We start from the raw sequence: 24,627 nt of genomic DNA on the forward strand, positions 1-24,627 counted from the left end.
TAATAATACACATAAAAGTGAACCAAGACGTCTTTCTTTTTTATCTTGAATGATGTCGGCGAAACAAAATGGTTGCTCTCACTGGCGTTTCAACGAGTGCTTTGCTCGGCTTGGTTGCACAACAACTGGAATTCATATTACTAACCACACGATAATTATTTCCTTGCATACATAATTATAAAATAAAGCGGAGGGAGCATGTCGTGAGAAAACGGGACCGCTACGTCACACAGACCACAGAGATCCATTGTTCCGCTCAGAACGGTGCTGTGCAATGATTCCTCCAGTTGATCCTCTTGCACGGATACAGTGAGCAGAGTTTTTGTATTATAACAACAGAATTACGAGTCATTACATCCCAACCAGTGTCAAAAGCTGTGCAAATTTATTATTATTACGTCAAGACACTATGAATTCAATGACACTGCTATCTGACAAGTATTTGAATTGAACTGATTATTTTTGAAAGGCCACATGTCCACTTTTGTCAATTTTACAGGAGAAGAAAAAAACTGTTTACTTTGCTAATGGCACGTTGTAGTGTAATCAGATATTTTTTATTCGACGACAAAGGTGTTAAGTTATATTTACATGCATAAACTAATTGTAACATCACTAAAACTTAACTGTAAAAAAAATAATATTCATGATGGACTTGTGCCCTTTCAATAATAAACAATAAGCGAAACGTAATAAAATAAATTTTTATGTTCTTAAATGTGTTTTAACTATTATTGACTAACAAAATACTTAAGAATGTATCTGTTAAGAACATTATTTTGCTACGGCAACATATCTTATTTCTGAAATAAAGCAATTTAAAAGCATAAAAGCATAAAATGGTGGTCATAACTCAATTTGTCAAAAAAGTGGATATGTGACCTTTCAATAATAATCGATTCAATTATTAGCTGCTAAAGGATACCAGATGCAGTTGTGATACAAATTTAATTATTGAAATAGCAATTCATGTCAACAACTTCAAACATTTGTGACAAAATATAAAAAATCATGGAATAAAATGTTATTTTTTTTCATTGTTGGAGTCCCTTCAAGGGGACAGTTTACTCCAAATTGAGAAAAGTAACCTACGGGATTAGAGATCACCATATTGAACATATCTGTGGAAAATTGTCTGAAACTTTGTTTTTATTGAGAGGCGGAAAGCTTTCCTCCCTTTACATTAGGCTATATGAAGACAACATACTTTGCATACCTTTTAACAGTATTATATCATATGAAATCTTACTTTGGGGGAACAGTACCCACATTAACAAAGTGTTTAAACTGCAGAAGGAAGCTATAAGAATCATCACTAATTCCTGTATGAATGTACATTGCCGTCCTCTCTTTAAGAAAGAAAACCTTACGTATGACTGAAACAGGCCTTTGCATACTTACAAATAGCTTTTAAGGAACCCAGGGGTTCATTGCCACTATCACATAAGCCCGCCATCGGTCCCTATCCTCATCTAGATTAATCCAGTGCCTACCATTATATTCCACTTCTTTCAAATCCATTTTTATATTATCCTCTCATCTACGTCTCGGCCTCCCCAAAGGTCTTTTTCTCTCCGGCCTTCCAACTAACAATCTATATGCATTTCTGGATTCGTCCATACGTGCTACATGCCCTTCCCATCTCAAACGTCTGGACTTAATATTCCTAATTATGTCAGGTGAAGAACACAATGCGTGCAGTTCTGCGTTGTGTAACTTTCTCCATTCTCCTGTAACTTCATCCCTCTTAGCCCCAAATATTTTCCTAAGCACCTTATTCTGGAACACCCTTAACCTTTGTTCCTCTCTCAAAGTGAGAGTTCCAGTTTTACAACCATACAGAAAGTTTCAGGTTTTTTGAGAGCAGATTGGATGACAATAAGCTTCTCAACCGAATAATAACAACGTTTCCCATATTTATTCTGCGTTTAATTTCCTCTCGAGTGTCATTTATATTTGTTACTGTTGCTCCAAGATATTTGAACTTTTCACCTTTTCAAAGGATAGATTTCCAATTTTTATATTTCCATTTCGTACTATGTTCTGGTCACGAGACATAATCATACACTTTGTGTTTTCGGGATTTACTTCCAACCTATCTCTTTACTGCTTCAAGTAAAATTCCCGTGTTTTACCTAATAGTTGGCCTTTACATACTTGAATATTATTATTTGGTCAACAAAACGAAAGTGATAAGATATCCTATAACTAAGGGACGGAATTTTGCTGTTCAGATCGTGTGTGTGCGTGTATTCATAGGTGAACCGGTGATGTGCTGTTGCCAAATTATTCTGGCTTCCAGTCTAATTTTCTAATTAACCATACACTTAACTACAAAACTCATAATGGATTTTTTATTTACTTTAATTTATTGTATTCTACCCTCCAATCTGCACAGTTTTATTACTTCCGCTCTCTATAGTCTACAATGTATACCGTATGTAAGTATACAAGGTAAGTAAAAATATGGAACAGTGCTTGTAGCTTTCCTTTTTTAACTTTATGAAGAAACTGTGTAAAATGTGTAAGTCCTTTCTGATAGGCCGCTGACCATGAGATTTGATAACTTCAAAAAATATATTGATGTGGCATGTAACCATAAAAAGTAAGAGAAGTATCAAAATGTGATATAGAGGTGTCTTTGTAGTCTATATTAAATTACTACATTGATGGGTTTACTGTCTAGTCTCGTAATTTTTAAATGTATATTTTGAGCATTTTACTGAGTATTCCATGAATTTAAATGCTTATTTGTCTATTTTCAGCATTTTACTGAGTTTTTCCTAAATTTAAATGCTTATTTGACTATATTTTGAGCATTTTTACTGAGTATTCTCTAAATTTAAATGCTTATTTGTCTATTTTGAGCATTTTACTGAGTATTCCATGAATTTAAATGCTTATTTGTCTCTTTTGAGCATTTTACTGAGTATTTCCTAAATTTAAATGCTTATTTGTCTATATTTTGAGCATTTTTACTGAGTATTCTATAAATTTAAGTGCTTATTTGTCTATTTTGAGCATTTTACTGAATATTCCCTGAATTTAAATGCATATTTGCCTGTCTACTTTAGCCAAAATAAATGCCTGGACATCTGCGCTCTATATCAGATAATTATGGGTCAATGAGTACCTACGTGGCGGGATTCGTCTCGGTTTCGACCCTTAAAAAAGCCAAGCTAAGCAAAAAGTAGTCTAACCTACTTTAACAATTTGTGGATATTTGTATAAATTACCTAATATACAGGATGAAGCGTAAGTAATTTCATTAATTTCAGGGCGTTATTCTTTGAGATATTTCAAGCAAAGAAGTAATACAATTTTGCTCGTTTTTGCTTCCTTTTCGAAATAAAAATTGCTTCGTATCAAAAATGACATTGCTTGTTAAATTCCCAATATGCTCAATCAATTTAAGAGAGCAGTGTAATTTTAGTTTTGTTCTTTAAATGTGCAGAAATTTGATCTGAACAAATGTAACATTGTAAAATTTCTTTGCAAAACGAAAAGTTGCATTTGTTGGGTCGAATTTCTGCACATTTAAAGGACAAAACAAATTCTTTCAATTATCTATTATAATAATACAATGCTCTCTTAAATTGAGTAGACCTAAGCATATTGGGAATTCTACCAATAGCTTTCCCAAAAATGTTTCATAGTATAAAACAAATTTTATCTCAAAAAGGACGCAAAAACGAGTAAAACTGTATTATATTTTTTGTTGAAATATCTCAAAGATTAACCCCCTGAAATTAATGATATTGCTTACGTTTCATCCTGTATTTTGTTTGATAAATTAATTCGATATTGTTGCCCATGCACGATTGATATTATCAGTAATCTACCTCAAACTCTGTTATAAAATTCGCGTAACTTTAATATAATATTCACTGTAATGGAAGACAACATGTTAATATAAAAAACTTACAGAATACGATTTGTCACAAAAGAGAAATTAATGTTTAAGCACTCTTACTATCTAAAATATTAATAAAATATTACATATATACACACACAATCTACACAGTGTGGAAATGCATGCGATGAAATCAAGACGATAAGGAAACTGAAGGCTCTACATCAAATATAAAAAGTGATATACATATAGATACACAAAGAAAAATAAAATATTTCTTTCTACTGATATCATTCATGATCCATTAAATGCAATTAAACTCTCATTTGACGCAACAAATACACTGCAGGTTGTTTTTAAATAATTATTTCAACAAAAATAAACAATTCTTTTTTACTGTTCAACATTACTCCAGAATGCGACTATAATGTATTAAAAATAAACACAAGCGTTGTGTCTTCATGAAATACAATAATTGAACACGACGTCTCTACCAATTAAATTTCCTCTGTTCAGTCGTGTTCAACACACACTCATACTCTGTGAGACTAAGTCCAAAGCTGCCAGATGTATTTCATATTATGTAGGTATAATTTAAAGCTTTAAACATGTAGTATGCTTATCACATCTCGTTACTATGGTAATGAATAATAGAATTTCTTTGTAATGTAATATTTTTCTGTGGGAAAATAATATAAACTTTTGACATCACAAACCTTGGAACTGAATTAATGTCCTTTTGTTTATTTTAGAATGCAACGTCAACAGTTGTTTATGTAGCGTCAAATGTGACATTAGGTTCTTGGGAAGGTGGGAAGGGAGGGGTCGGAAGGAGACGGTTGTAGGTTGTTACAGAGGTACTTGCAGAAAGCGAAAATGTCGAATTTATGATTTTTATGTCATTCAGCGTAAGACATTTTCAAAATTTTGGACATATTCCAGCTTTCAAAAGAAACTGTTTTACCGTTATCTCTGCGTAGCCTACGCCTGTAAATTATTATATTACGCAAACGTTCGAAATCATTTCATAACAAGAATTTGTTTTTTTAATAGACCTATAATATTTACTGTATCTATAAAGTCTTACAGTTAAGCTTCCTTGTAAAACTATGATGACTTGAATAAAGCGGACGTATCGATTTTTTTTAATTATATCATATAGTATGGAATAATTCTCAAAATCTTTATAATGAATAGTTATTTCTACGATATTTTAAAATTAATTAATTAATTACTTACACTTGCAAGCAATTATCCAATGAAACTTTGTTTTACCTTCCTAGTAGAGAAATATTTCCTCAAACTGCAGAGCTATTATTATCATACGTCCCAGAAAAAAAGAGGCCGGCCGGCCAGCCTCGACCTGCGTGGATTGCGCCGCGCGCTAACCGTTTCTCCCGCGCAATCGAGCTCCAGTAGCCACATGGCATTCAGTGTGCTTATAAGTCGTGTAATGAAACTCTCGATTCTTCAAGTGTACAACGTTAGTGTATAAAGTTTAGTGATTATTGTGTATTTAGGTAATGCCTAGCAACAAATTCTGACTGTGTGAACGTGTGTATATGTACAAGAAGTTCATAAAAGGCAAAAGGTCGTGTGCGAAAACAAGACGAAAATTTCGAACAAAGTTTTCAAACAGACCTGTGCCTTCTGCCAAAACAATTACAAGACTCGCTAAAAGATTTAAATAAACAGGCTCAGTGATGAATCGAAAATCAAGCAGAAAACGTAGTATTTTCGGTACGAGACTGTTCAGTATTAATTTGAGTCCACCACGAAGCCCAGATATAACATCCTGTGGCTTTTATGGGAACACTAAAAGTTAGGGTTTATAGGAAAAAAAAACCTCATTCTATAGGTGAACTAAAAGACTATATACGAGAAGAAATCCAAGCTATCAATGATGTGGAACTTCAAAGTGTTATTCATTCGTTTATCAGAAGATGTCAGTTGAGTATGGCGGCAAACGGGGGCCATTTTCAGCAACGACTGTGAGCATGGTAAGTCCAAATTATTGAACATTTATCGTTAGTACTGTTATATACTGGAGAAGTTCCGGAGAAATGGTTATGCGCTCGGCGGAAACCACGCAGGGCGCGGCCGGCCGCTGTTTTCTGGGACGTATGATAATAATAGCTCTGTATTTAAGGAAACACAACTATAAAAATAATATATTTGTAACGGAATTAACTATTAATAAAACAGTTGAGAAACTCTGAAACAAAATCTGTTAAGCTCACCTTCAATCGTAACTGAGTTTGATATGAACTCGTGTTTCAGGTTTAATTTGTAGCTCAAAGCAGGACCCTTTCCAAACTACGAATCTGATTGAAACTCAATTAGACCTACGATTAGAGGTGGACGTAAGAGATTTTGTTTCAAAGCCAATTGAAAACGATTTAGAAATTTTATATAAAATTGTTGCACCTGAAACGTTAAGCATATCTAAGAAAACAAAGAATTAACGTTTCTTTTTAATGAAACGATATAATAGATTCCTAAATAATTAAAGTCAACATAATGAATTAGTAAAACCCCTGTTAATTTTTTTGGCGTAATTTATTATACAGCCGTCCGTGAAAATAAATGTTTGTGAATAAACAACTGATAATCACGTCTTGGATTTGTCCTGAAAGTAAGAATTCTTGCACTAACAAAATATGTTTACGTTGCTACGCAGAGAAATAAAACAGAACACTAACATATTCCAAACATTATATCCACGCCTTTCAACTTTGGACAGCATTTTTGCTGACACAATTTTTATCTTTTCCGTATAAGATTGGAATTCTTGATACGTGTAAGTATTCTTTGCTGAATTTTATATCAGACTTTTCGAATATTTAATCGCTTATATGACATTCTGTGACAACGATGTCACATTCGTTTGCAGACTTTAAGGTAAACGTCGCTACTTTTCTCTAAATTTGTCGATTTATGGTAGACTAGTTTTACAGATAAAGAGAGATAAAAACACATTGTGCGTGTAATAGAAGTGTGAAAAGAGCACACACATAAAAATTCATTCCCACGCCAAAAAAGACCAAATTGCGTGTGCTGTTAAAAACAGTGCAATAATACCACACAGCCATTTCACACAGACGTTGAATATAGACTAAACAAAAGTTTTAAATTGACTTAAAATAGAGCTTAATTGTATATTTCTCTTAAGCTATAAAACTTCTCTTACACAAACAAATTGTCAGTTTGTAACTGAAAATGTTATAACTTTTATGGAAGATTGGAGAGTGCTGGATTTGCAGTAAAAGATCTGCCTTGGGCAGTAAACTATAAATGAAAGAATTAGAAGTTTATCTTTTGCTCCCAGAGTAGCCAGCTTTATCATTTTCCTATTTGTAGGCCTATATATAGTTAATACTGTGTATGTTTTTTTTTTTTTTTTTTTTTTTTTTTGCATAACACCTATTTGTGGACCTCGCTACTCACAAAATCAACGTATAAAACATCTTTAAGACTGTTGTGCAGACCAGTATCACGAACCTTCAGTTTTGAGGTTGCTAGGAACAATAGATTGTGCAGTTATTACTTCGCATTGTCTGTAAAGAGGCGATAGTAGCGATCCTAGTGGTTAGCAACTATCTATGGATGCATATTTATTACATATTGAGCTTCGTGATTGTATATCTAGGTTGTGGTAGGATCCACTAAGTCAAACATGAATAATAGGGTGCTTTTATATCTAATACTTATTTATTATACAAGTTCGTAAAGTGATGTTTGTTGGCACAAGTGTGAAGTCTATGAAAAATGGCATAGTCGAGTTCCAAAAATCACAAAAAAAAGGTTAAAATCACCCCATAAGTGCAACATAGGCCTACATGTTTTTTTTTTTTGTTTGTTTTTTTTTTTTTACTGCGACAGCCTTGAAATTAAAAGGAAAAGAAAATATCCAAACAAAATATGTTTTAAAGTTATTTCGTTTATGAATATCACAGTCATCAAAGAAAGCGAAGGTCAAGAATATTGTGAACAACATTGTAACTTCCACAGTTACAATAATAAATATTTGCATTCTTATGACTGATTGATTTAGAAGAATTTGGAGGGTGAAACTTATAATATTTCTGAAGTAGCGGAGATCATTGTATTGTAATTATGCCAGATAAGTCGAAGGACAAATTATTGGAAATTGTCAAAAAATTCTAGAAGAAGCAAAATCAGTAAAATGCAAAGAAGGTTATTTAAATGCAAGAAGTGAAGCGTCCACTTCCCGATCTTCCGCTTTTACTGTTCTTCAAAGCACTGGGATAAATATGGAAGGTGACTCACAGTTAATGGCCCATGCTTTAGGAATCAGTTCTATAGACCATTTTGAGCAAAAAGTGCCATATGAACATGGGTTCGATTGTCATTAGTTTGAAAGTTATTCGTAAAAATCCAAACTTCATACTGCGAATGAAGCTTTGGAACGTAAACTAAACGGAGGACTGCGCTGTGAAGAAGTACGGGAGAGAAGGGGAAGACAGATCTGGTTATTATATGCTGCGCTTACCAGCGATAGCAGTGCCGAGCTACGGAACGCTACGTGCGCCATTCACATCCATGCGGCCAAGTGCATTGAAGTGGAAGAAGGGATATTTGAAAATCTGCTTCCGAGGTACGTTTATTTTATGATTAATACAGCATTTTAAATTAAATTTAAGTGTATTTTAAGTGAATAATTCTTAGTTCTGCTCAAAACCACTGCTACTTTCGTAGGATTCAATCAGCTGTAACTTCTTAGCGGTCGATGAAATCGGACCCATGTTCATATGACATTTTATACTCAAAATGGCTTATGGAACTGGTTCTTAAAGCGCTAGTCATTAGTCGCGAATCACCCTGTATAGGTCTATGTAAATTGTAAAATTTGTATAATTACTTTGAACCTATAATTTTTACATTTTTTTAGGTGTACATTTTGTGACTGAAAAAAAATTTAAACATTGAACATTATTGTTTTTTTTAGCAGTGCGTGAAGTGACTACTTTACTTACATTTGAATTTCTTCACACAAAGTCTGTCGGCGTAAAATACAACTGTACGCAATATTGTATGTATGTATGTATGTATGTATGTATGTATGTATGTATGTATGTATGTATGTATGTATGTATGTATGTATGTATGTATGTATGTATGTATGTATGTATGTATGTATATATGTATGTATGTATGTATGTATGTATGTATGTATGTATGTATGTATGTATACAACGTCTCTGTGATCTAAAGAAACACAAAATAAAATTGTTTCCAAGAACTTTTTTAAGTTTTTAACGTTATAAATTAATTTTAAAAGAACAAAATTTCAAAAATAGACGAAGACATCCTTCCATATAACTAGCCAACACTTTTTTTAGTCCCCTCAAAGTATACTTAGGTATACATAAATATTGATTAGCATTTCATTCCGATCGCAATAGGACTGTCTTCCAAAAAAATAAATATTTTTGTTTATATTAATCACATAGAATAAGCAGATAAAACAGAAAACTTTACAATCTTTCCCTCATATTCTTCACTGAGCTATTGTAACTTTTCTCAACAACAGACTATAAAAACATGCCTCTCAAGAGCCTTCCCAAACAAAAATCTCATTAATAATTCCAGAGATTGGGTACCACACTCTCTGGTGGCCCACTACAACCTGAATTGCAATAGCATTTCTCGTCTGAAACAGAATTTTTCAGTAGGATTCTTCGAGGTACTCTCTTTCTGCAAACATTACCAACATAACACTCTCAATCTCGCCACAATGTTTACTATAGATAAGCAGTAAGCTAAAGGTCCTATTGAACTACTGACAAGGGAACATCAGAATTTCAGTTGAACGCATTCGATTGTTACTATGGAAACAGCCTAAAACTCATTCAGCTACCACTGTTAGGCCTATGTCTTAACGCTATCACTGCTGCATGCCTATGCAAGAAGTCATTCTATCAATTTCTGTACAGACATAGGATTTTGTGATTGAAATGTGTCTCTTTTTTATGTATGGGTATAATCCTGTCATGCGGATCTCATGTGCTTTGGAGCAATGTATGTGCGTTTGTTTATATTTTAAATTAATATCAAACATTACTTTCACCATCTTAACCAGAATGAATCTTATACAACGTCTGTGTGACTGGCGGTGCAGAAGGGGTAAGAATCCCAACACCACTACAAGAAGAGATGAGTCAGTCAGTCGCCCAGACAGATCTGTTACAAGACGGGTTACTGTGGTAGCATTTCTACGAGCAGCTGTTAGTCTTGTTAGCGACTCGCTTGAATGGCGCAGTCCTTACCGGCGCTCGACCTGGATTTCGTTCTGGACGTTTTCGAGTTCGCACCCCCGGCACCCGTCCCGCCGACTCCCGGAGAACCGGACACCATCTGGTGATGCCCAGATAGAGACTTGGTGCTAAACATGGCGGCAGGGTGATGGTGGTGGGACATGCTATGGTGGTTGAGGTGGTGGTGGTTCAGATGATGAGAAGGGTAGCTCACGTAGGAAGGGGTCGAACCACCCCCGGCGTCGTGGTGGTAGGGCGACGGTTGCAGGGGCGGTGGGGGTGGATAGTGATGCGATTGACTACTCATGCCATGTGACGACTGGTGGTGTGAGGAGGTCGTGGAGGAACTGTGGAGCTGCTGGGTCCCGCAGGCGGTTTCCCTGGGCGACGCCGCCGTTTCAGGTGGCGACGCTGCAGATGATGACGTGGAAAAAGCGGAACTATTATTCGAGCCCGTTGACGATGTACCTTCTCTCTGCTTGACGCCCCCAGAGCCGTTGCCCCCGGGACAGCCTCCCCCCGCCGCCGAGCTGGTGTTGCCAGCGCCGAGAGAGTTGAGCATGTTAACCCCTGGCTTGATGTCGAGGGAGTTGCTGTTGCCCGCGCAGAGGCCGGAACCCGTGGTATCCTGGTGGTGCATGAACGCTACCCCCATGGCCGCCGCGTGGGCTACCGCCGCCGCGGCGTTCTGGTAGTCGACGGAGGCGGACGTCGCCGACGACGTCGCGGCGACGGAGCTCGTGAGGGCGGTGCTGGCAGCTGTCACCGAGTCGGGGGTGGCGTCCTTCGGGGGCGTGGGCGGGAAGCTGAACAGGTGGTGCGCGGCGGCCGTGGCCGAGTGGTGGGAGGTGCTGGCGGGGGAGGGAGACGGCGGCTTCTCGTCCGCCGAGTTGCTGGCGGCGCCGCTGGAACCACCGCTGGAACCGCCGGTTCCGAATGGACTACACCAGGCGGAGCCGTGCCCCACCATGGGCTTGGTGGTGTCGCTCAGCCACGGGTGCAGGGGTGTGTGGTGGAAGTGGGGCCGACACACCTGGCTGCCCGCTGCAGACATGCGCGCCGCCGCGGCCGCTGCAACACACAACACATCCAATTCACTCTTCAAAACTGTGCAGTCCCTAACCAATCTTATACAATTAATATACTGTCTTACTAATAAACCGTGTATAGCTTTTATACGAGACTTATGCAGAGTTGAGACAGAAAACCTTACTAATAAATCATGCATAAGCGATGGATGTATAAACAGCCGTAACTATACATGGGAATTGCTTTGCAGTAGTTATATACACGAAACCCCTTGTTTAAACGTTGTATATAGAGAAAAAATGGCCGCCCTTCTAACAGCTGTTCGTATCGACTGTCATTTTATGATGATGGTTGTCTTGTAACCACAGAAGAACAAACCAAAGAGCACAGAATAATTAGAATAATATTGCTGTAGCTTGTACTCTTTGACCAAAATATAGTGTGGTAATAGAACAGAGCCAGTTGTACTATCGATACTTAACATGGCACACCAGAGCGCTCTACCAGATGCAATAGAGAACCTCAGATATTCTATTACCTTTCGTAATGAAGCAATGACGAAACTATGACATAGCTGTGTTACAGTTATACTGTTATACACGACGTATGTAGTGATTATTAGTAAGAAATTTACACACGACTAATAAACGAGCTATTCGTTTTATACGTATAAGACAGTAAAACATCTGTAGCCTATATAGAGTTTTTATTAGTAAGACCGTTACAGTATTAGTTTATTTATATTTCCAATGACCGAATACATGGAATATTTTTACTTATTTTATATACGTTAGAAAAATAGGCTATACTGAAAAACAAAATCCTGCATATGATGAAAACCAATAGTAGATCGCTCCGGCGTATTAATTTCACTGTCCCGTACGAGAAAGAGAGAGAGACGCAGAGTCCGATCTGTTACCCAGTACATTTCCACTCGAACAATGCGCTGTAACCAGCGTCTTTATAATCATTTATGTCAAGGGGAAACGGTTTAAGCTGAAATTATATTTTCTTTTTCGGCCGTACTTGGAAATTTATTCTCTTTACACCTGGAAAGGTAATGGATTTCAGAATTAAATATACCCCAGGGACAATTGGCTCTTTTGATAGCGATACTCCTAGACTAGGCAACGCTACACTCCTCCGATTAGAGGAAACCGGGAAGCCATTGCAGGTTATATGCAAGAGATTTGTCGCAAAGTTTAGTTGTAAATTAATGTTTATAATAAAAATGCATTGACATTCTTATTTAAGAACAAATTTCTTCGAAAATTAACTCGTTCAAATATTAATCTTATAATTAATTTATATATAAACAAAAAATGTATTCTAAATACTCTCAGTATTATCGGCAGCTACAACACTTTCAGTGACCTTTGTTATTGACTTAAAGTATCTTCATCTAGAAGCTCAAAACCGACTAAGTATTTCAGACCACCATAAATTCAACCATTTACTGGTTTAAATCACATCAGCTGTCCTTCCATTCTTTCTATATTAGTTCTATACAAGAAAACAATCATGTTTCTTTGTCGAATTAGATTCGTTGAGTCTTAATAAACTGCAAATTTTATATTTCACTTTTTCATAAACTAGTGAACATATAAAAATAATATTATTAAAAATAATAATAATTAAAATGTATGTTCTTATTAAAAGTAAACCTATTTGATTTTCTGACGGAGTTTTAAAACATAAACTTTTCGAAATAATTAATAGACCCTGATCGGATAGAGGAAAAGGAATTGGCTGGGTCACTGGTTGAGAAGAAACTGCCTACTGAAGGATGCACTAGAAGGAATGGTGAACGGGAGAAGAGTTCGGGGCAGAAGAAGATATCAGATGATAGACGACATTAAGATATAGCCTATGGATCATATGAAGAGACAAAGAGAAAGGCAGAAGATAGAAAAGACTGTAGAATGCTGGGTTTGCAGTGAAAGACCTGTGCTTGAGCAGAAGCAGAACACTATGAATGAATGAGTGAGTGAGTGAGTGAGTGAGTGAGTGAGTGAATAGAAATCTACATTTCTTTCCTTCAATAGCTATTTATGTATCAAGTACGCAAAATAAGTCTTTAGAGGACGAATTCAGCGTTTTTGGACGAGACGTAAGCAGAGTCCAAAATACGGAATGAGTTCGCTAAATTTTTTCCGTACATGGTGCTTACATCATTTTTTAGTAAAAGCTCTCTAAATCATATGAAATGAAATAAAATAAAGCAAAAGTAAATATAAATATCAGCATAAAAGGCATGAGCAGTCAATATCATATTTTCACCGCCTCTGATAAAGATAATGAAAAATATTGGCATACAAAAACCCTGTTAAAGTTGATATGACGATTGTCACTGTCGTCTGGATCCGAACCTCGTATAGGCTACGTACAAATACGGATATAGATGGCGGTTCATATTCTGAGCGCTCGCTTCTAAACACCAATAGGCTACATACGAACTAGTTTATTTATGAAAGGCTTTGTTTAGTTTTGTGAAAATATGAGTGATGATCCCGAGAAATTTTCAATCCGAGCTAGAAATGTTGAATGTTGGATTATATTTGCTGTTATATGATGCACTGTTTTGTTTAAAATAGTGGTAAAGTTTCTAATTAACATAATGAAACAATGTTGCCTTTTATTTGCTGTTAGGCCTATATGAGGAAGTATTTTGTTTAAAATTCTGGTATGACGATTGTCACTGCCATTTGGATCCGAATCTCGTACAGACTATGTACGAATAGAAATTGAGACGGCGCGCGGCGCTGCGTTGATTTTGTTTAAAACGCCGCTAAAGGTTGCCATGACGACTTTAGCGGTCTAGGCTGGTAACAGTCCGAAAAGTAACTATTTTAGAGAGCATGTATTAAAAATTCAATTTTTCACATACCTAGAATCGAACAATCAAAGATGTTATTGACCAAGTTTGAAGGCTTAACAATCATATCATAGGCGGAGAGAGAACAATTTCCTTTGGGGGGGGGGGGGAGCAAAGCAAAACTATAGAATCCCGATATAACAAGATTATGGGGGTCATTACTTAATAAAAGTATTTTCGGGGGGGGGGCATATTTCTCCATAACCGTGATGTTTCGGATCGAGTTGTATAGGGCTTGAACTGTAGGTCTACTACAAATTATAATAGGGCATAACTTGAAAAAATGTCCCTATTTTTCTCTCTCATACACGAACACATGTAGACATCAATAACATTACGTAACAGTGCTAACAGAAACTTTTTTATCTGAAGCTAACCTTCCCGAAAATATCATATGACATGTAAATTCTAATTATTTTACTTAATCTCTCGTCTTTAAGTTTACACATTATACCGGGATCACTTTTCTTTATTCTGCATTGTTCCGCAGTATGTTATTCATATTTCTACAAGTGGTGGCCTAAACACCTGCAGCCTTCTAACACATGAGTACAGGCTGTTACAAAAGAAACATTACAGTGCTTACATTCCTCAAATGAGGTATAGAAATTTTTATACATTTAGGACATTAATTCTTCAATTTGAGCACAGAAACTTAATCATAAACAAAAGCAAGAAAAATCTTTAGAATTCAATATTTTCTAATGTTAATAGAAAAACAAAAGAGTTCAAACAAGTTTGGGGGGGCAGTGCCCCCCCATGCCCTCCTATAACTCCGTCTATGAATCTTATTCAATTTGGAAATACATTATATTCTTGCCACAGAATTAAAGAAGTCGTAAATATTTATTATTTTAACATTAAAATAATTGAAATAATAATTGCATTTACATAATATTATTCAGTGAAATAATACGAGTAAGTGTAATATCTGTGTTTCATTTCAGTAACTTCTACAATATTTAAAAACACAAACATATCCATTAAGATCCTACATCGCTTGTCAAGAAATGAATTCCCCTCAGAATAAAATAGTTGGCAGATTATACGCAATGAAATTTATTGGCATTATGAAGGCATCAAAGACGATAAGAACCCAAGAGACGTGCTCAAACATAACCTACACTTGTACCAACAATTATTTATTTAATTACTGGTCTCCCATGACTACTCGTTGGAAGGCTGCCCGACAGCTATAGGTGTGTTGTATTGTTTCGTACTGCAAACACATCCCACGTAGGGCAACACAAGAATAAGTGAGAAACTCTCATATAGAAGGCTCCGCCCTTCTATAAATATCGTAACATACAACATTCGATCCGTTGTTTTCTAAGCGGTCGGAACTACATTATAAAAACAGGCCTATCCAATTTTCAGACCAATAATTTTCCCTTCAATTCTTCTTACTACTTTTCAGGCATGTTTTGATGGGTCGACAGAAAATGTTTGTTACTAATTATAAATAATGATGGTTATAGCGAAAAGACAACTCTCATGACGATGATCATGAGGATGATGCTGCAGTAAAATAGAACGAATTATGAAAGGTTTTTTTTGGTAAGTTCATTATACACGCTTTAACATCTGTGGTCATATCGCATGTGAAGGATATTTGTGTTATAAGCTAAAGTAGGCCGCTTTTATTATAGGCCTAGTTGAGTTCCTGTTCCTATTGTCGCATATTACAGACGGCTTGGTTCATGTAACTAATTTAGATTTTGAGTAATGTTTATAATATTGGTCATTAAGGCGGTGGTAAATCATGGTATGTAAATTTACAATCCGGCGTTTGTCTTTGTAACTAAGGGAAACCATGAGAAACCCCAGTGAGAATGGCCGGCCACGAAATTTGAACCCGGGACCTCCTGAATGCGAATCTTACATGTTACCGTCTGCGCCATACTCGCTCTCGGTTTCTGGAAGTTAAGTTCATAGGATTCTACTTTTTCATTGGCGTTATAGTCCTGGAATAACACCGGTAATGAGCTGATTCAAAATTATCGAAATCTCACTTGTGTTCGATTAATGTGACGTGTAAAAACGTGTACAGTAGCTAAGAATAGGCTTTTATTATTATATTATTGTTGGTATTATTATTATATTCATTGATTTATGTCCAAGGACAGGTCCTTCACTGCAAACCCATCTTCAATCTCCCCTCTTTTTTCGCCTTCCTCTTAGTCTCCTCAAACGATCTTCCTTTACCCCAAACTTTTCTCCTCTTCACCATTCCTTGTACTGTATCCTTAAACCATTGGTTTTTCTGAGCCGCGTCGGTTCATTTATTCTTCACCTACTATTTCTAGCATAGCTTCATTTCTTATTTATGATCTTTCTTATTTATTATTATTATTATTATCATCATCATCATCATCATCATCATCATCATCATCATCATCATCATCATCCCCTTGTATTTCCCTGGCTGTCTTTGTCTTTGTATTCCCCTTGTTCTCCTTGTATTCTCGTTTTCTTTTTATTCCCCTTCTCCTATTTGTATTCCCTTGATTCCCATTGTAATCCCCTTGTTCTTCACGTCTTCTCCTTTTTTCCCTTGTATTCCCTTTTTCTTCTAATGTCCCCCTCGTTCTCCTAGCACTCCTCCTTGTGATCGGAAGCATGGTTCTACGTAAGTGTGCAACATAGGCAATGCATCAGAGATGAACAAAACTAACTGTCGCTCTCGCTCGCTGTGTTCGTTGCATTTGTCTTTCGAGTCTTCTCGCCATTCTCGTGCGCTTCGAGTCTCGCTCATCATTCTCGAAATAGCATTTGGTCGGCGTGGAAAGATTCCATAACTTTGAATAACATACATCATTGAAATAAATAACATAAATGTTTAAATGAGACAAAAGACAAACGAAAACAGTATCACAGTTATCAAAATCTTCTGGTTCAACTATCAGATATTACCTATAGTTATATAAATAGAACAAATTCTCAAATAAATTAGAATTTCTAAGAAACATAAAACTTAGCGTTAAATAAAGCGTTTTTTTTTTTTTTTTACTTGAGATTGTATACTTGATCTGAATCATACGAAAAAATTTTCCTAGTCTTTTAATAAGAGGCTATAATTAAATAAAGATTGAGGAATGGATTATTATACACTGAAAGATAGAGATGATGTTTCAAGTAGGCTACTTGATTGTTTGTACATATATGACAGTTGCAAAACATATAAAAGTTCAGTCTGGTATTAAAACTGTGACGACGATTCAAGCTACTTGACGTTTGAGAGTTGATCACTCCTGAAGTCCCGATGTTTTGAACGTTTGCTTACAAGCAGTCGACAGGCAATACTGTCGTGCGGGTTTTCGACTTTGCGGGCGCTGTTAGTCTTGCATTCTCGCTCGTTGTTCATCTCTACTATGCATCATCGATTGTTTCCCTACCTCCTTGCAAACCGTATTCTAATTTATGAGGCAAATAAATCTTTGCTTACAGCGTAAATATGGTCAGGAGCGCTATTAGACTGTTAAACAACGTGGTTTGGAATCAGGATATACTGAGGGATAGGTCTGCTCCGACTAGAGTGGACATGTAAGTTAGTGCTGAAGGTTGAACACTTAGTGAAAGACAGAACGTTTAAGAGCAGTCCAAATGGATGGTTTGCGAGTTTCCACACTACAACATGTTAGAAATGAAGTTACCTCGCAAGAAATGAATAGATCTAAAGTGACTATGCGGTATAGCATATCGAAAGATCACAGCAGTTGTAAGTTACGGTGACGTACAGCGGATGAACCAGGAGAGATGGTCGATACAAATCATGGAATGGTCACTATATGGAAGAAGAATGAAGTACGTCCGCAGGTGACATGAAGAGGAAAAACTGAGGAGCAGTGAGGGCACGAATAATACAGGAAGACAGAGGGAAGATCGGAGAAGCTGGCAAATGAAATTACAAAGGAACTGCTAATAAAAGTGGAGACAACTTTTAAAGTAAGGGCCGGTATTATAAACGTCGTTTAAACCTTACGTTCAGTTTAAACTCAAGTTTTTCGTTCTGCTCGTATTATAAATCTTAACTACCAGTTAATCTTATGTTAACTTGAGTTTAACTTGATCGGCAGTCTTCTGGGGCCATATTCATAGACATTCTTAGCGCGGGTGTCCGGTGGATGATCAGCGAACTAACGTTTTTCGTATTCATAAACCAGTGTTAGCGATATGATATGATATGAATCCTGTACAAGTAACCAGTCGATAGTCGGGGCTAGTTTAGCACACTTGTAACGCGGGCTAGCGAAATGTCTATGAATAGCACCCCTGGCGTTTAAACTGCAGTTCAAGACTCAACAGTGCAAGATGCCGGCTTCCGGTGTACACATGGACATAACGGATGTTTTCCGAAAACTTATGAGTGACGGTGAGGAAGTGATCAATATTACTGAACGACCACGACGGCCAAGAACTTTACGAAATAGAATGCACATTTTGAAATATAAATGAACATAAGTTTTAAATCAGACTCAGGCTTTCGAAGTAGACAGTCCTAATCTTCAGAATTAAGTTTTACAGCCCCTAACCTTGTTCCGAAAAATTGAAACTCGAATACCTACAACATGCAAAAAAAAAACTAAGCGTATTATTTTAGGGCTTGAATTTAAAGATTATTTGAAAATATAAAAGATTTCCTTTTTATTTTTGAAAACATTCTATTGAAACTCTGCATCAGTTATTATATAGCTAGTTGCGCTGCGCTATTTCTCCTCTGGTAACGATGGAAGATTTCGAATGTGACATAAATATAATGTAAGCTTATTGCACATTGTACTGTGTGTGGCAGACAGTCTCCTGGTAAGAAGATTACCATGAAATATTGGAGTCCGCTTTATAAACACATTAATAATATTACGTAACATTACTAAACTCATAAAAATAATTTCATTATTTGACAGACTTCTGTTTCATAAACATTCTATACGACTTATAAAATACCCACACTAATATTATAGTTCACTAGTCAGTTGATTCTGTATGGAGTTCTGTCGCGGATGGTCATGCTTGGTTTAGTCTGGTTGCATTGTGTTTGGGAGTATAACATTGGTAGCCAGCATTAAGGAGCTATTTGAGGTTAAGTCTGACAAGCATACTGAAGTAGGCGGTATTGGTTCTCTACAAGTTTTTTTTATGATATTTTCTCTATTATCGAAGAACAAAGATGTTTCTTAATGAGGATTGTTCATGAGCATCGGCCATTTTGACAGCAAAAAGATAATAAAATAGCAACGATCGTCTTATTTTCTTTCCTATCAGTAATACCAATCGTATTCCACTACAGTTTAACTTAACCGAGACTCTGTAATACGGCACGTTGAGTTAAACTCTCGGTTAGGTTTGACTTTGGTTTAATTCAATCTTCAGATTAACGGTATTTATAATACCGGACCTAAATAAAGTAAGTAATAAATCTTCACTTTTCCCTCCGGAATCGAACATGAATCCACTGAACTGCACCACATGAAACAGCTATGATACCTAAACTTGGCAGCTAATGTAATTACATGAGCTGTCTTGCCTTTGTCACAAAAGTGACTATACCGCAAAGGAATGTCGTGCCTCGCGTCTAAGTAATTGTCGCTTCCTACATCTTGTAAATAGGGGATAATGGCTTTCAACGAACCTAGGACAACTGTAGCTGCCCCCACCCGCCGACACGTGTCCGCACACGTGCCAATAAAGATACAATTCCTCAAAAAAACAAGCCCTACTTAAACGTTTAAAGCTGTTTAATAAGGTACGAATTTGTTCCAAGTAATTGTAAAACAGAAAGTGTCCCCTTCAGCCTTAAATTGAAAACTTGTGTTTTATATAATTAAGAGAAGAGGTTTGCCACGTGAGGACGTTTTATGCTAGGGGAACCGGACACATTTCACGACTTCCTCGCTTCTTCCGAGACTTGTAACACGGCAGGGGCAGGTGCTAACATCAACCTACTTGCATGTGTCTGGTGGTCTTAGATAGACGTAGCCAAAATGTGCGTTAAAGTCATCAGTATAAAATACTAATGACTACGAAATGATATTTTTTTGGTCCATCCGCAGATTAGACCAAGAAAACATATATCTGTACAATTACAATATGGTATCAATAAATTATCTACAATACGGTAAGATTAGTATTATTTAAACTTTATAATCCTCTCTTACTTACTCACTTACTTACAAATGGCTTTCAAAGAACCCGCAGGTTCACTGCCGCTCTCACATAAGCCCGCCATCGGTCGCTATTCTGTGCAAGATTAAGCCAATCTCTACCATCACTTCCCACCTCCCTGAAATCCTTTTTAATATTATCTTCCCATCTACGTCTCGACCTCCCCAAAGGTCTTTTTCCCTCTGGCTTCCCAACTGACACTATATACGCATTTCTGGATTCGCCCGTACGTGCTATATGCCCTACCCATCTCAAACGTCTGGATTTAATGCTCTTAATTGTCAGGTGAAGAATACAATGCGTGCAGTTCTGCTTTGTGTAACTTTCTCCATTATCCTGTAACTTCATCCTTCTTAGCCCCAAATATTTTCCTAAGAACCTTATTCTCAAACATCCTTAAACTCTGTTCCTCTCTCAAAGTGAGAGTCCAAGTTTCACAACCATACAGAACAATCGGTAGTATGATTGCTTTATAAATTCTTTCAGATTTTTTGACAGAACACTAGATGTCAAAAGCTTCTCAACCGAATAAAAGGCATTTCCCATATTTATTCTGTGTTTAATTTACTTCCGAGTCTCATTTATATTTTTGTTACTGTTGCTCCAAGATATTTGAATTTTTCCACCTTTTAGAAGTTTTAAAATTAAATACCGTCAACGCGGGTTACTCTGACCCTTAAGGTGTTACTTGAACCCAGAAGAAAAAAATGTTTTCGTCGATGTAAAATAACAGTTTGGTGTTGAAAATTGTGGGTTTTTTTTCCTCTGCAAACTTTCATCTGTACAAATATTTTCACCTAAGTTACTCCAATGGTAAGTAAACTTTTTTCTTCTGTGTTCAAGTAACACCTTAAGGGTCAAAGTAGCCCGCGTTGACGGTACCTATAATATGAAATTAATAAAGTAATAACCATCGCCCAAAATAAATACGTTGTCAATTAATTGGACTAAAAATCCCCTATACCTTCTTTATATTCAGGATCTATCATAGCTGTAAATATTTAGTGGGCTTTTCGGACATAAAATAATAATAATGCAGGCAAAGATGACATAATACAATCAAAGAGTTCTGTTCTTCGTCCCAGCGCGTCATTTGTATCGAATTCAGTGAAGTGCAGCCATCTGTTTCGAACATTGTCACCCTGACAGCTACGAAGAGACTTAGAAAATTATACACCAATAACAGGACTTCCTGCATGTGCCCCAACATAAATCAATACACAAAAGAGCTGAGGTATCGTTTTTAACAGGAGTGACTGTACCAGCTGTACACCTTCCATCATGAATGACTGAAGACGCAACTTCCACCCATATTTTATTATTAAACACGAATAAGACGAGGAAAAAAGGTGGTGGAGTCACCTGGCTCATGACGTCACAATGCACCTGTCCACCCGCCCGCCGACCGACCGCCAGCCACTGTATCAGCACGTAAACTTAATAATCGGCAAGGACGTGCACAAATGCACGGAGCACGTAGCAATCAGGTTGTTACAATGACTGTAGCACGTAGCTGCCGTTTCCGGTACGAGCGGGAGACGAACCAAAGCACGCTCATCTGCAAATGCCTCTAGTTAACAAGCTTTGTGAGTTGATGCGGGATATTTAACAACGAAACTAATTTATATCTCACATCGATTAATTGAGAAAGCATTGTGTCATCGTCATTAGATCGCAGAATTTCATGCAACTGCGTGTTTTCATTGATTTGGCATATTGAAAGAGTAAAAGTGGATCTTTGCCGATCATGGTTTTTATGTTCGAATGAATTTTTTTTTTTTTTTTTTACCTTGGGGATTTAGTGAAGTGAATTTTTTTTTCTTTTTTTTTATGGCAGGCAGAGTAACTATCTCATGCCCCCATGTTAAATTGCTACCAGTGCACTTCATTAGAACCAGGTACCCAGCTTCGAAGCCGTGTTCGAATGAAGATAACTTTATATTGCATAAATACATATTTCGAGAGTGTTTCCTTTTAAATGCATATAGGCTATTAATATATTTCCTTGTTTTCCCCGATTTATTAAATAATTTCAAAATTTCTTTCTCATAAAAATAAGAATTATTTTCAAAAAATAAAAATTACGTGAGAAATGAAACCAATAATATTATTTAATTATTGTTAAGGAATGCAATTGCTGCGGCGAAAATGGATACTTCTACATCGTGTAGCCTATAAGTTAGATCATTTTCCACTTTAACATTAGACTTAAACACCTGCGACACTAAAGTTACGTATTGTTGAGGTCATGAACGACAATGCTGCTAGTGCGCTCTGATTTCACAAAAACAAAACTGGATGTGCTCGTATTTAAACATCTCAGACAATGAAGTCTAGGTGGAAAAATTCAAATATCTTGTAACAAATATAAATGACATTCGGGAGGAAATTAAACGCAGAACAAATATGGGATATTCCTGTTATTATTCGGTCGTGAAGCTTTTGTCATCTAATCTGTTGTCTAAAAATCTGAAAGTTAGAATTTATAAAATGTTACCGGTTGTTCTGTATGGCTGTGAAACTTGGACTCTCACTTTGAGAGAGGAACAGAGATTGAGGGTGTTTGAGAATAAGGTTCTTAGGAAAACACTTGGGGCTAAGAGGGATGAAATTACAGGAGAATGGAGAAAGTTACACAAGCAGAATTGCATGAATTGTATTCTTCACCTGACATAATTAGGAACATTAAATCCAGACGTTTGAGATGAGCAGGACATGTAGCAGGTATGGGAAAATCCAGAAATGCATATAGAGTGTTAGTTGGGAGGCCGGAGGGAAAAATACCTTTGGGGGGGGGGCCGAGACGTAGATGGAAGGATAATATTAAAATGGATTTCAGGGCGGTGGAATATGATGGTAGGGACTGGAATAATCTTGCACAGAATAGGGACCGATGGCGGGCTTATGTGAGGGCGGCAATGAACCTCCGGGTTCCTTAAAAGCCGTAAGACAATGAAATCACGTGGTACGTAAATTTTCATTCCAACAAGTTTCACTGCACAACCAGCTTACAAGCATGGACCGGTCACATCATGTGATGTCGAGAAATCGTTTTGGGGATTGATGGATAAGAGAATTTTCGTAGTAGAGAACCAGGAGAATTGTTGTTTATTGCCATAATAATTATGTGAACGACAAACAAAGTTAAAAAAAAAACTGGAATGTTAGGAAGTTATAAATGTACCAGTTCAAAAAATGTGTGTAAAATGAGTAATTAATACATTTATAGAAAGCAATAGAGTTAATAAAAATGATGATGGGTTGATGACAATTATTACTTTAAATTATTATTTTCATTTACATCATATTATTGAACCAAATAAATGCCTAAAGTATATTTTTACTGCATATATTTCAATTTTTAGAGCATATTTAAACAGTTTTTGCTGAATAGTTGCATGTATATTTTCATGTCTTTAGTGCATAGAGCTCCGGAGACTCATCATCATCATCATCATCACCACCACCACCGTCAGCAGCATCACCATCAACGTCATCATCATCATCGTCGTCGTCATCAACATCATCATCATCATCATCATCAACGTCGTCATCATCATCATCATCATCGAACTTAAACAATTATTAAAAATCTTCACTTAATGTTGGGAAGGATCTTCCAACATATGAACTTTAAATACTCAAAATGGCTAACTACATCGCTACGGTAATATCTTATTTATTGTTTAACTGTTCTTTCAATTTTTCTATTGTTGGTCATCTCGTTGCTTCAATGCTCTACGCAAATGCTACATTGAATTTCTTTTAGATCTTCAATGAAATGAAAAACTTTAGGATGAGGGAGTAAAGGAATCAAGTCGAACCTGATAGGTTATATATAGGTAGACTATATACCTGATACATAGGTAGGAGAAACAACGAATATCAACACGACATCATTTATGCAGCTTTGGGAATCAATCCGAACATAACCCCTATCATCAATAATATCGTCATCAATGCCGTCCTCATTATCAATAATATCGTTATCAACGTCATTGTCATCAATATCATCATGAACACTATCGTCAACGCCAATAATAGGCCTCAAAATCGTGATCGTCATCAACACCATCGTCATTAATACCACTGTAATAATAAACATCACCGTTGTCGTCACACATTATGGTGATCATCACCATCATTCTCATAATCTTTTCAAACTATTTCAATTAAAAGGACCAAGTGTAGGCTATATAATGAGACATGATTTGATATATCAAGTTCATCGTCCCTGTAAATGTCTCACTAGAAATGAGAAATATAGCAAGGTCAAAACAGATGAAAGGTTGAGGTCTACCCCGTTGCTAGGATACACATCTCGGGGCTAAAAAGAAAACAAAACACTGTTAATTGTAGACATAGCAATTTGTGGTCCGATTCCTTTTAAACCAAGACTTCTATTTTGTTGTTGAGAATTGCGAACAGCA

General features: G+C 36.5%; 1 protein-coding gene across 1 annotated transcript in view; it reads right to left on the bottom strand.

The window, feature by feature from the left end:
* The window catches only part of LOC138696513 (GATA-binding factor C-like), a 677,081-nt gene that overhangs the window by 422,119 nt on the left and 230,335 nt on the right, over nucleotides 1-24,627 (bottom strand). Inside the window, exon 3 of the mRNA XM_069821569.1 lies at nucleotides 10,144-11,202. Within this exon, the coding sequence (XP_069677670.1) occupies nucleotides 10,144-11,202 (1,059 nt within the window). The remainder of the gene's footprint in view (nucleotides 1-10,143; nucleotides 11,203-24,627) is intronic.

This window comes from Periplaneta americana, chromosome 3, assembly GCF_040183065.1.
Source record: "Periplaneta americana isolate PAMFEO1 chromosome 3, P.americana_PAMFEO1_priV1, whole genome shotgun sequence".
NCBI classification, from domain to species: domain Eukaryota; kingdom Metazoa; phylum Arthropoda; class Insecta; order Blattodea; family Blattidae; genus Periplaneta; species Periplaneta americana.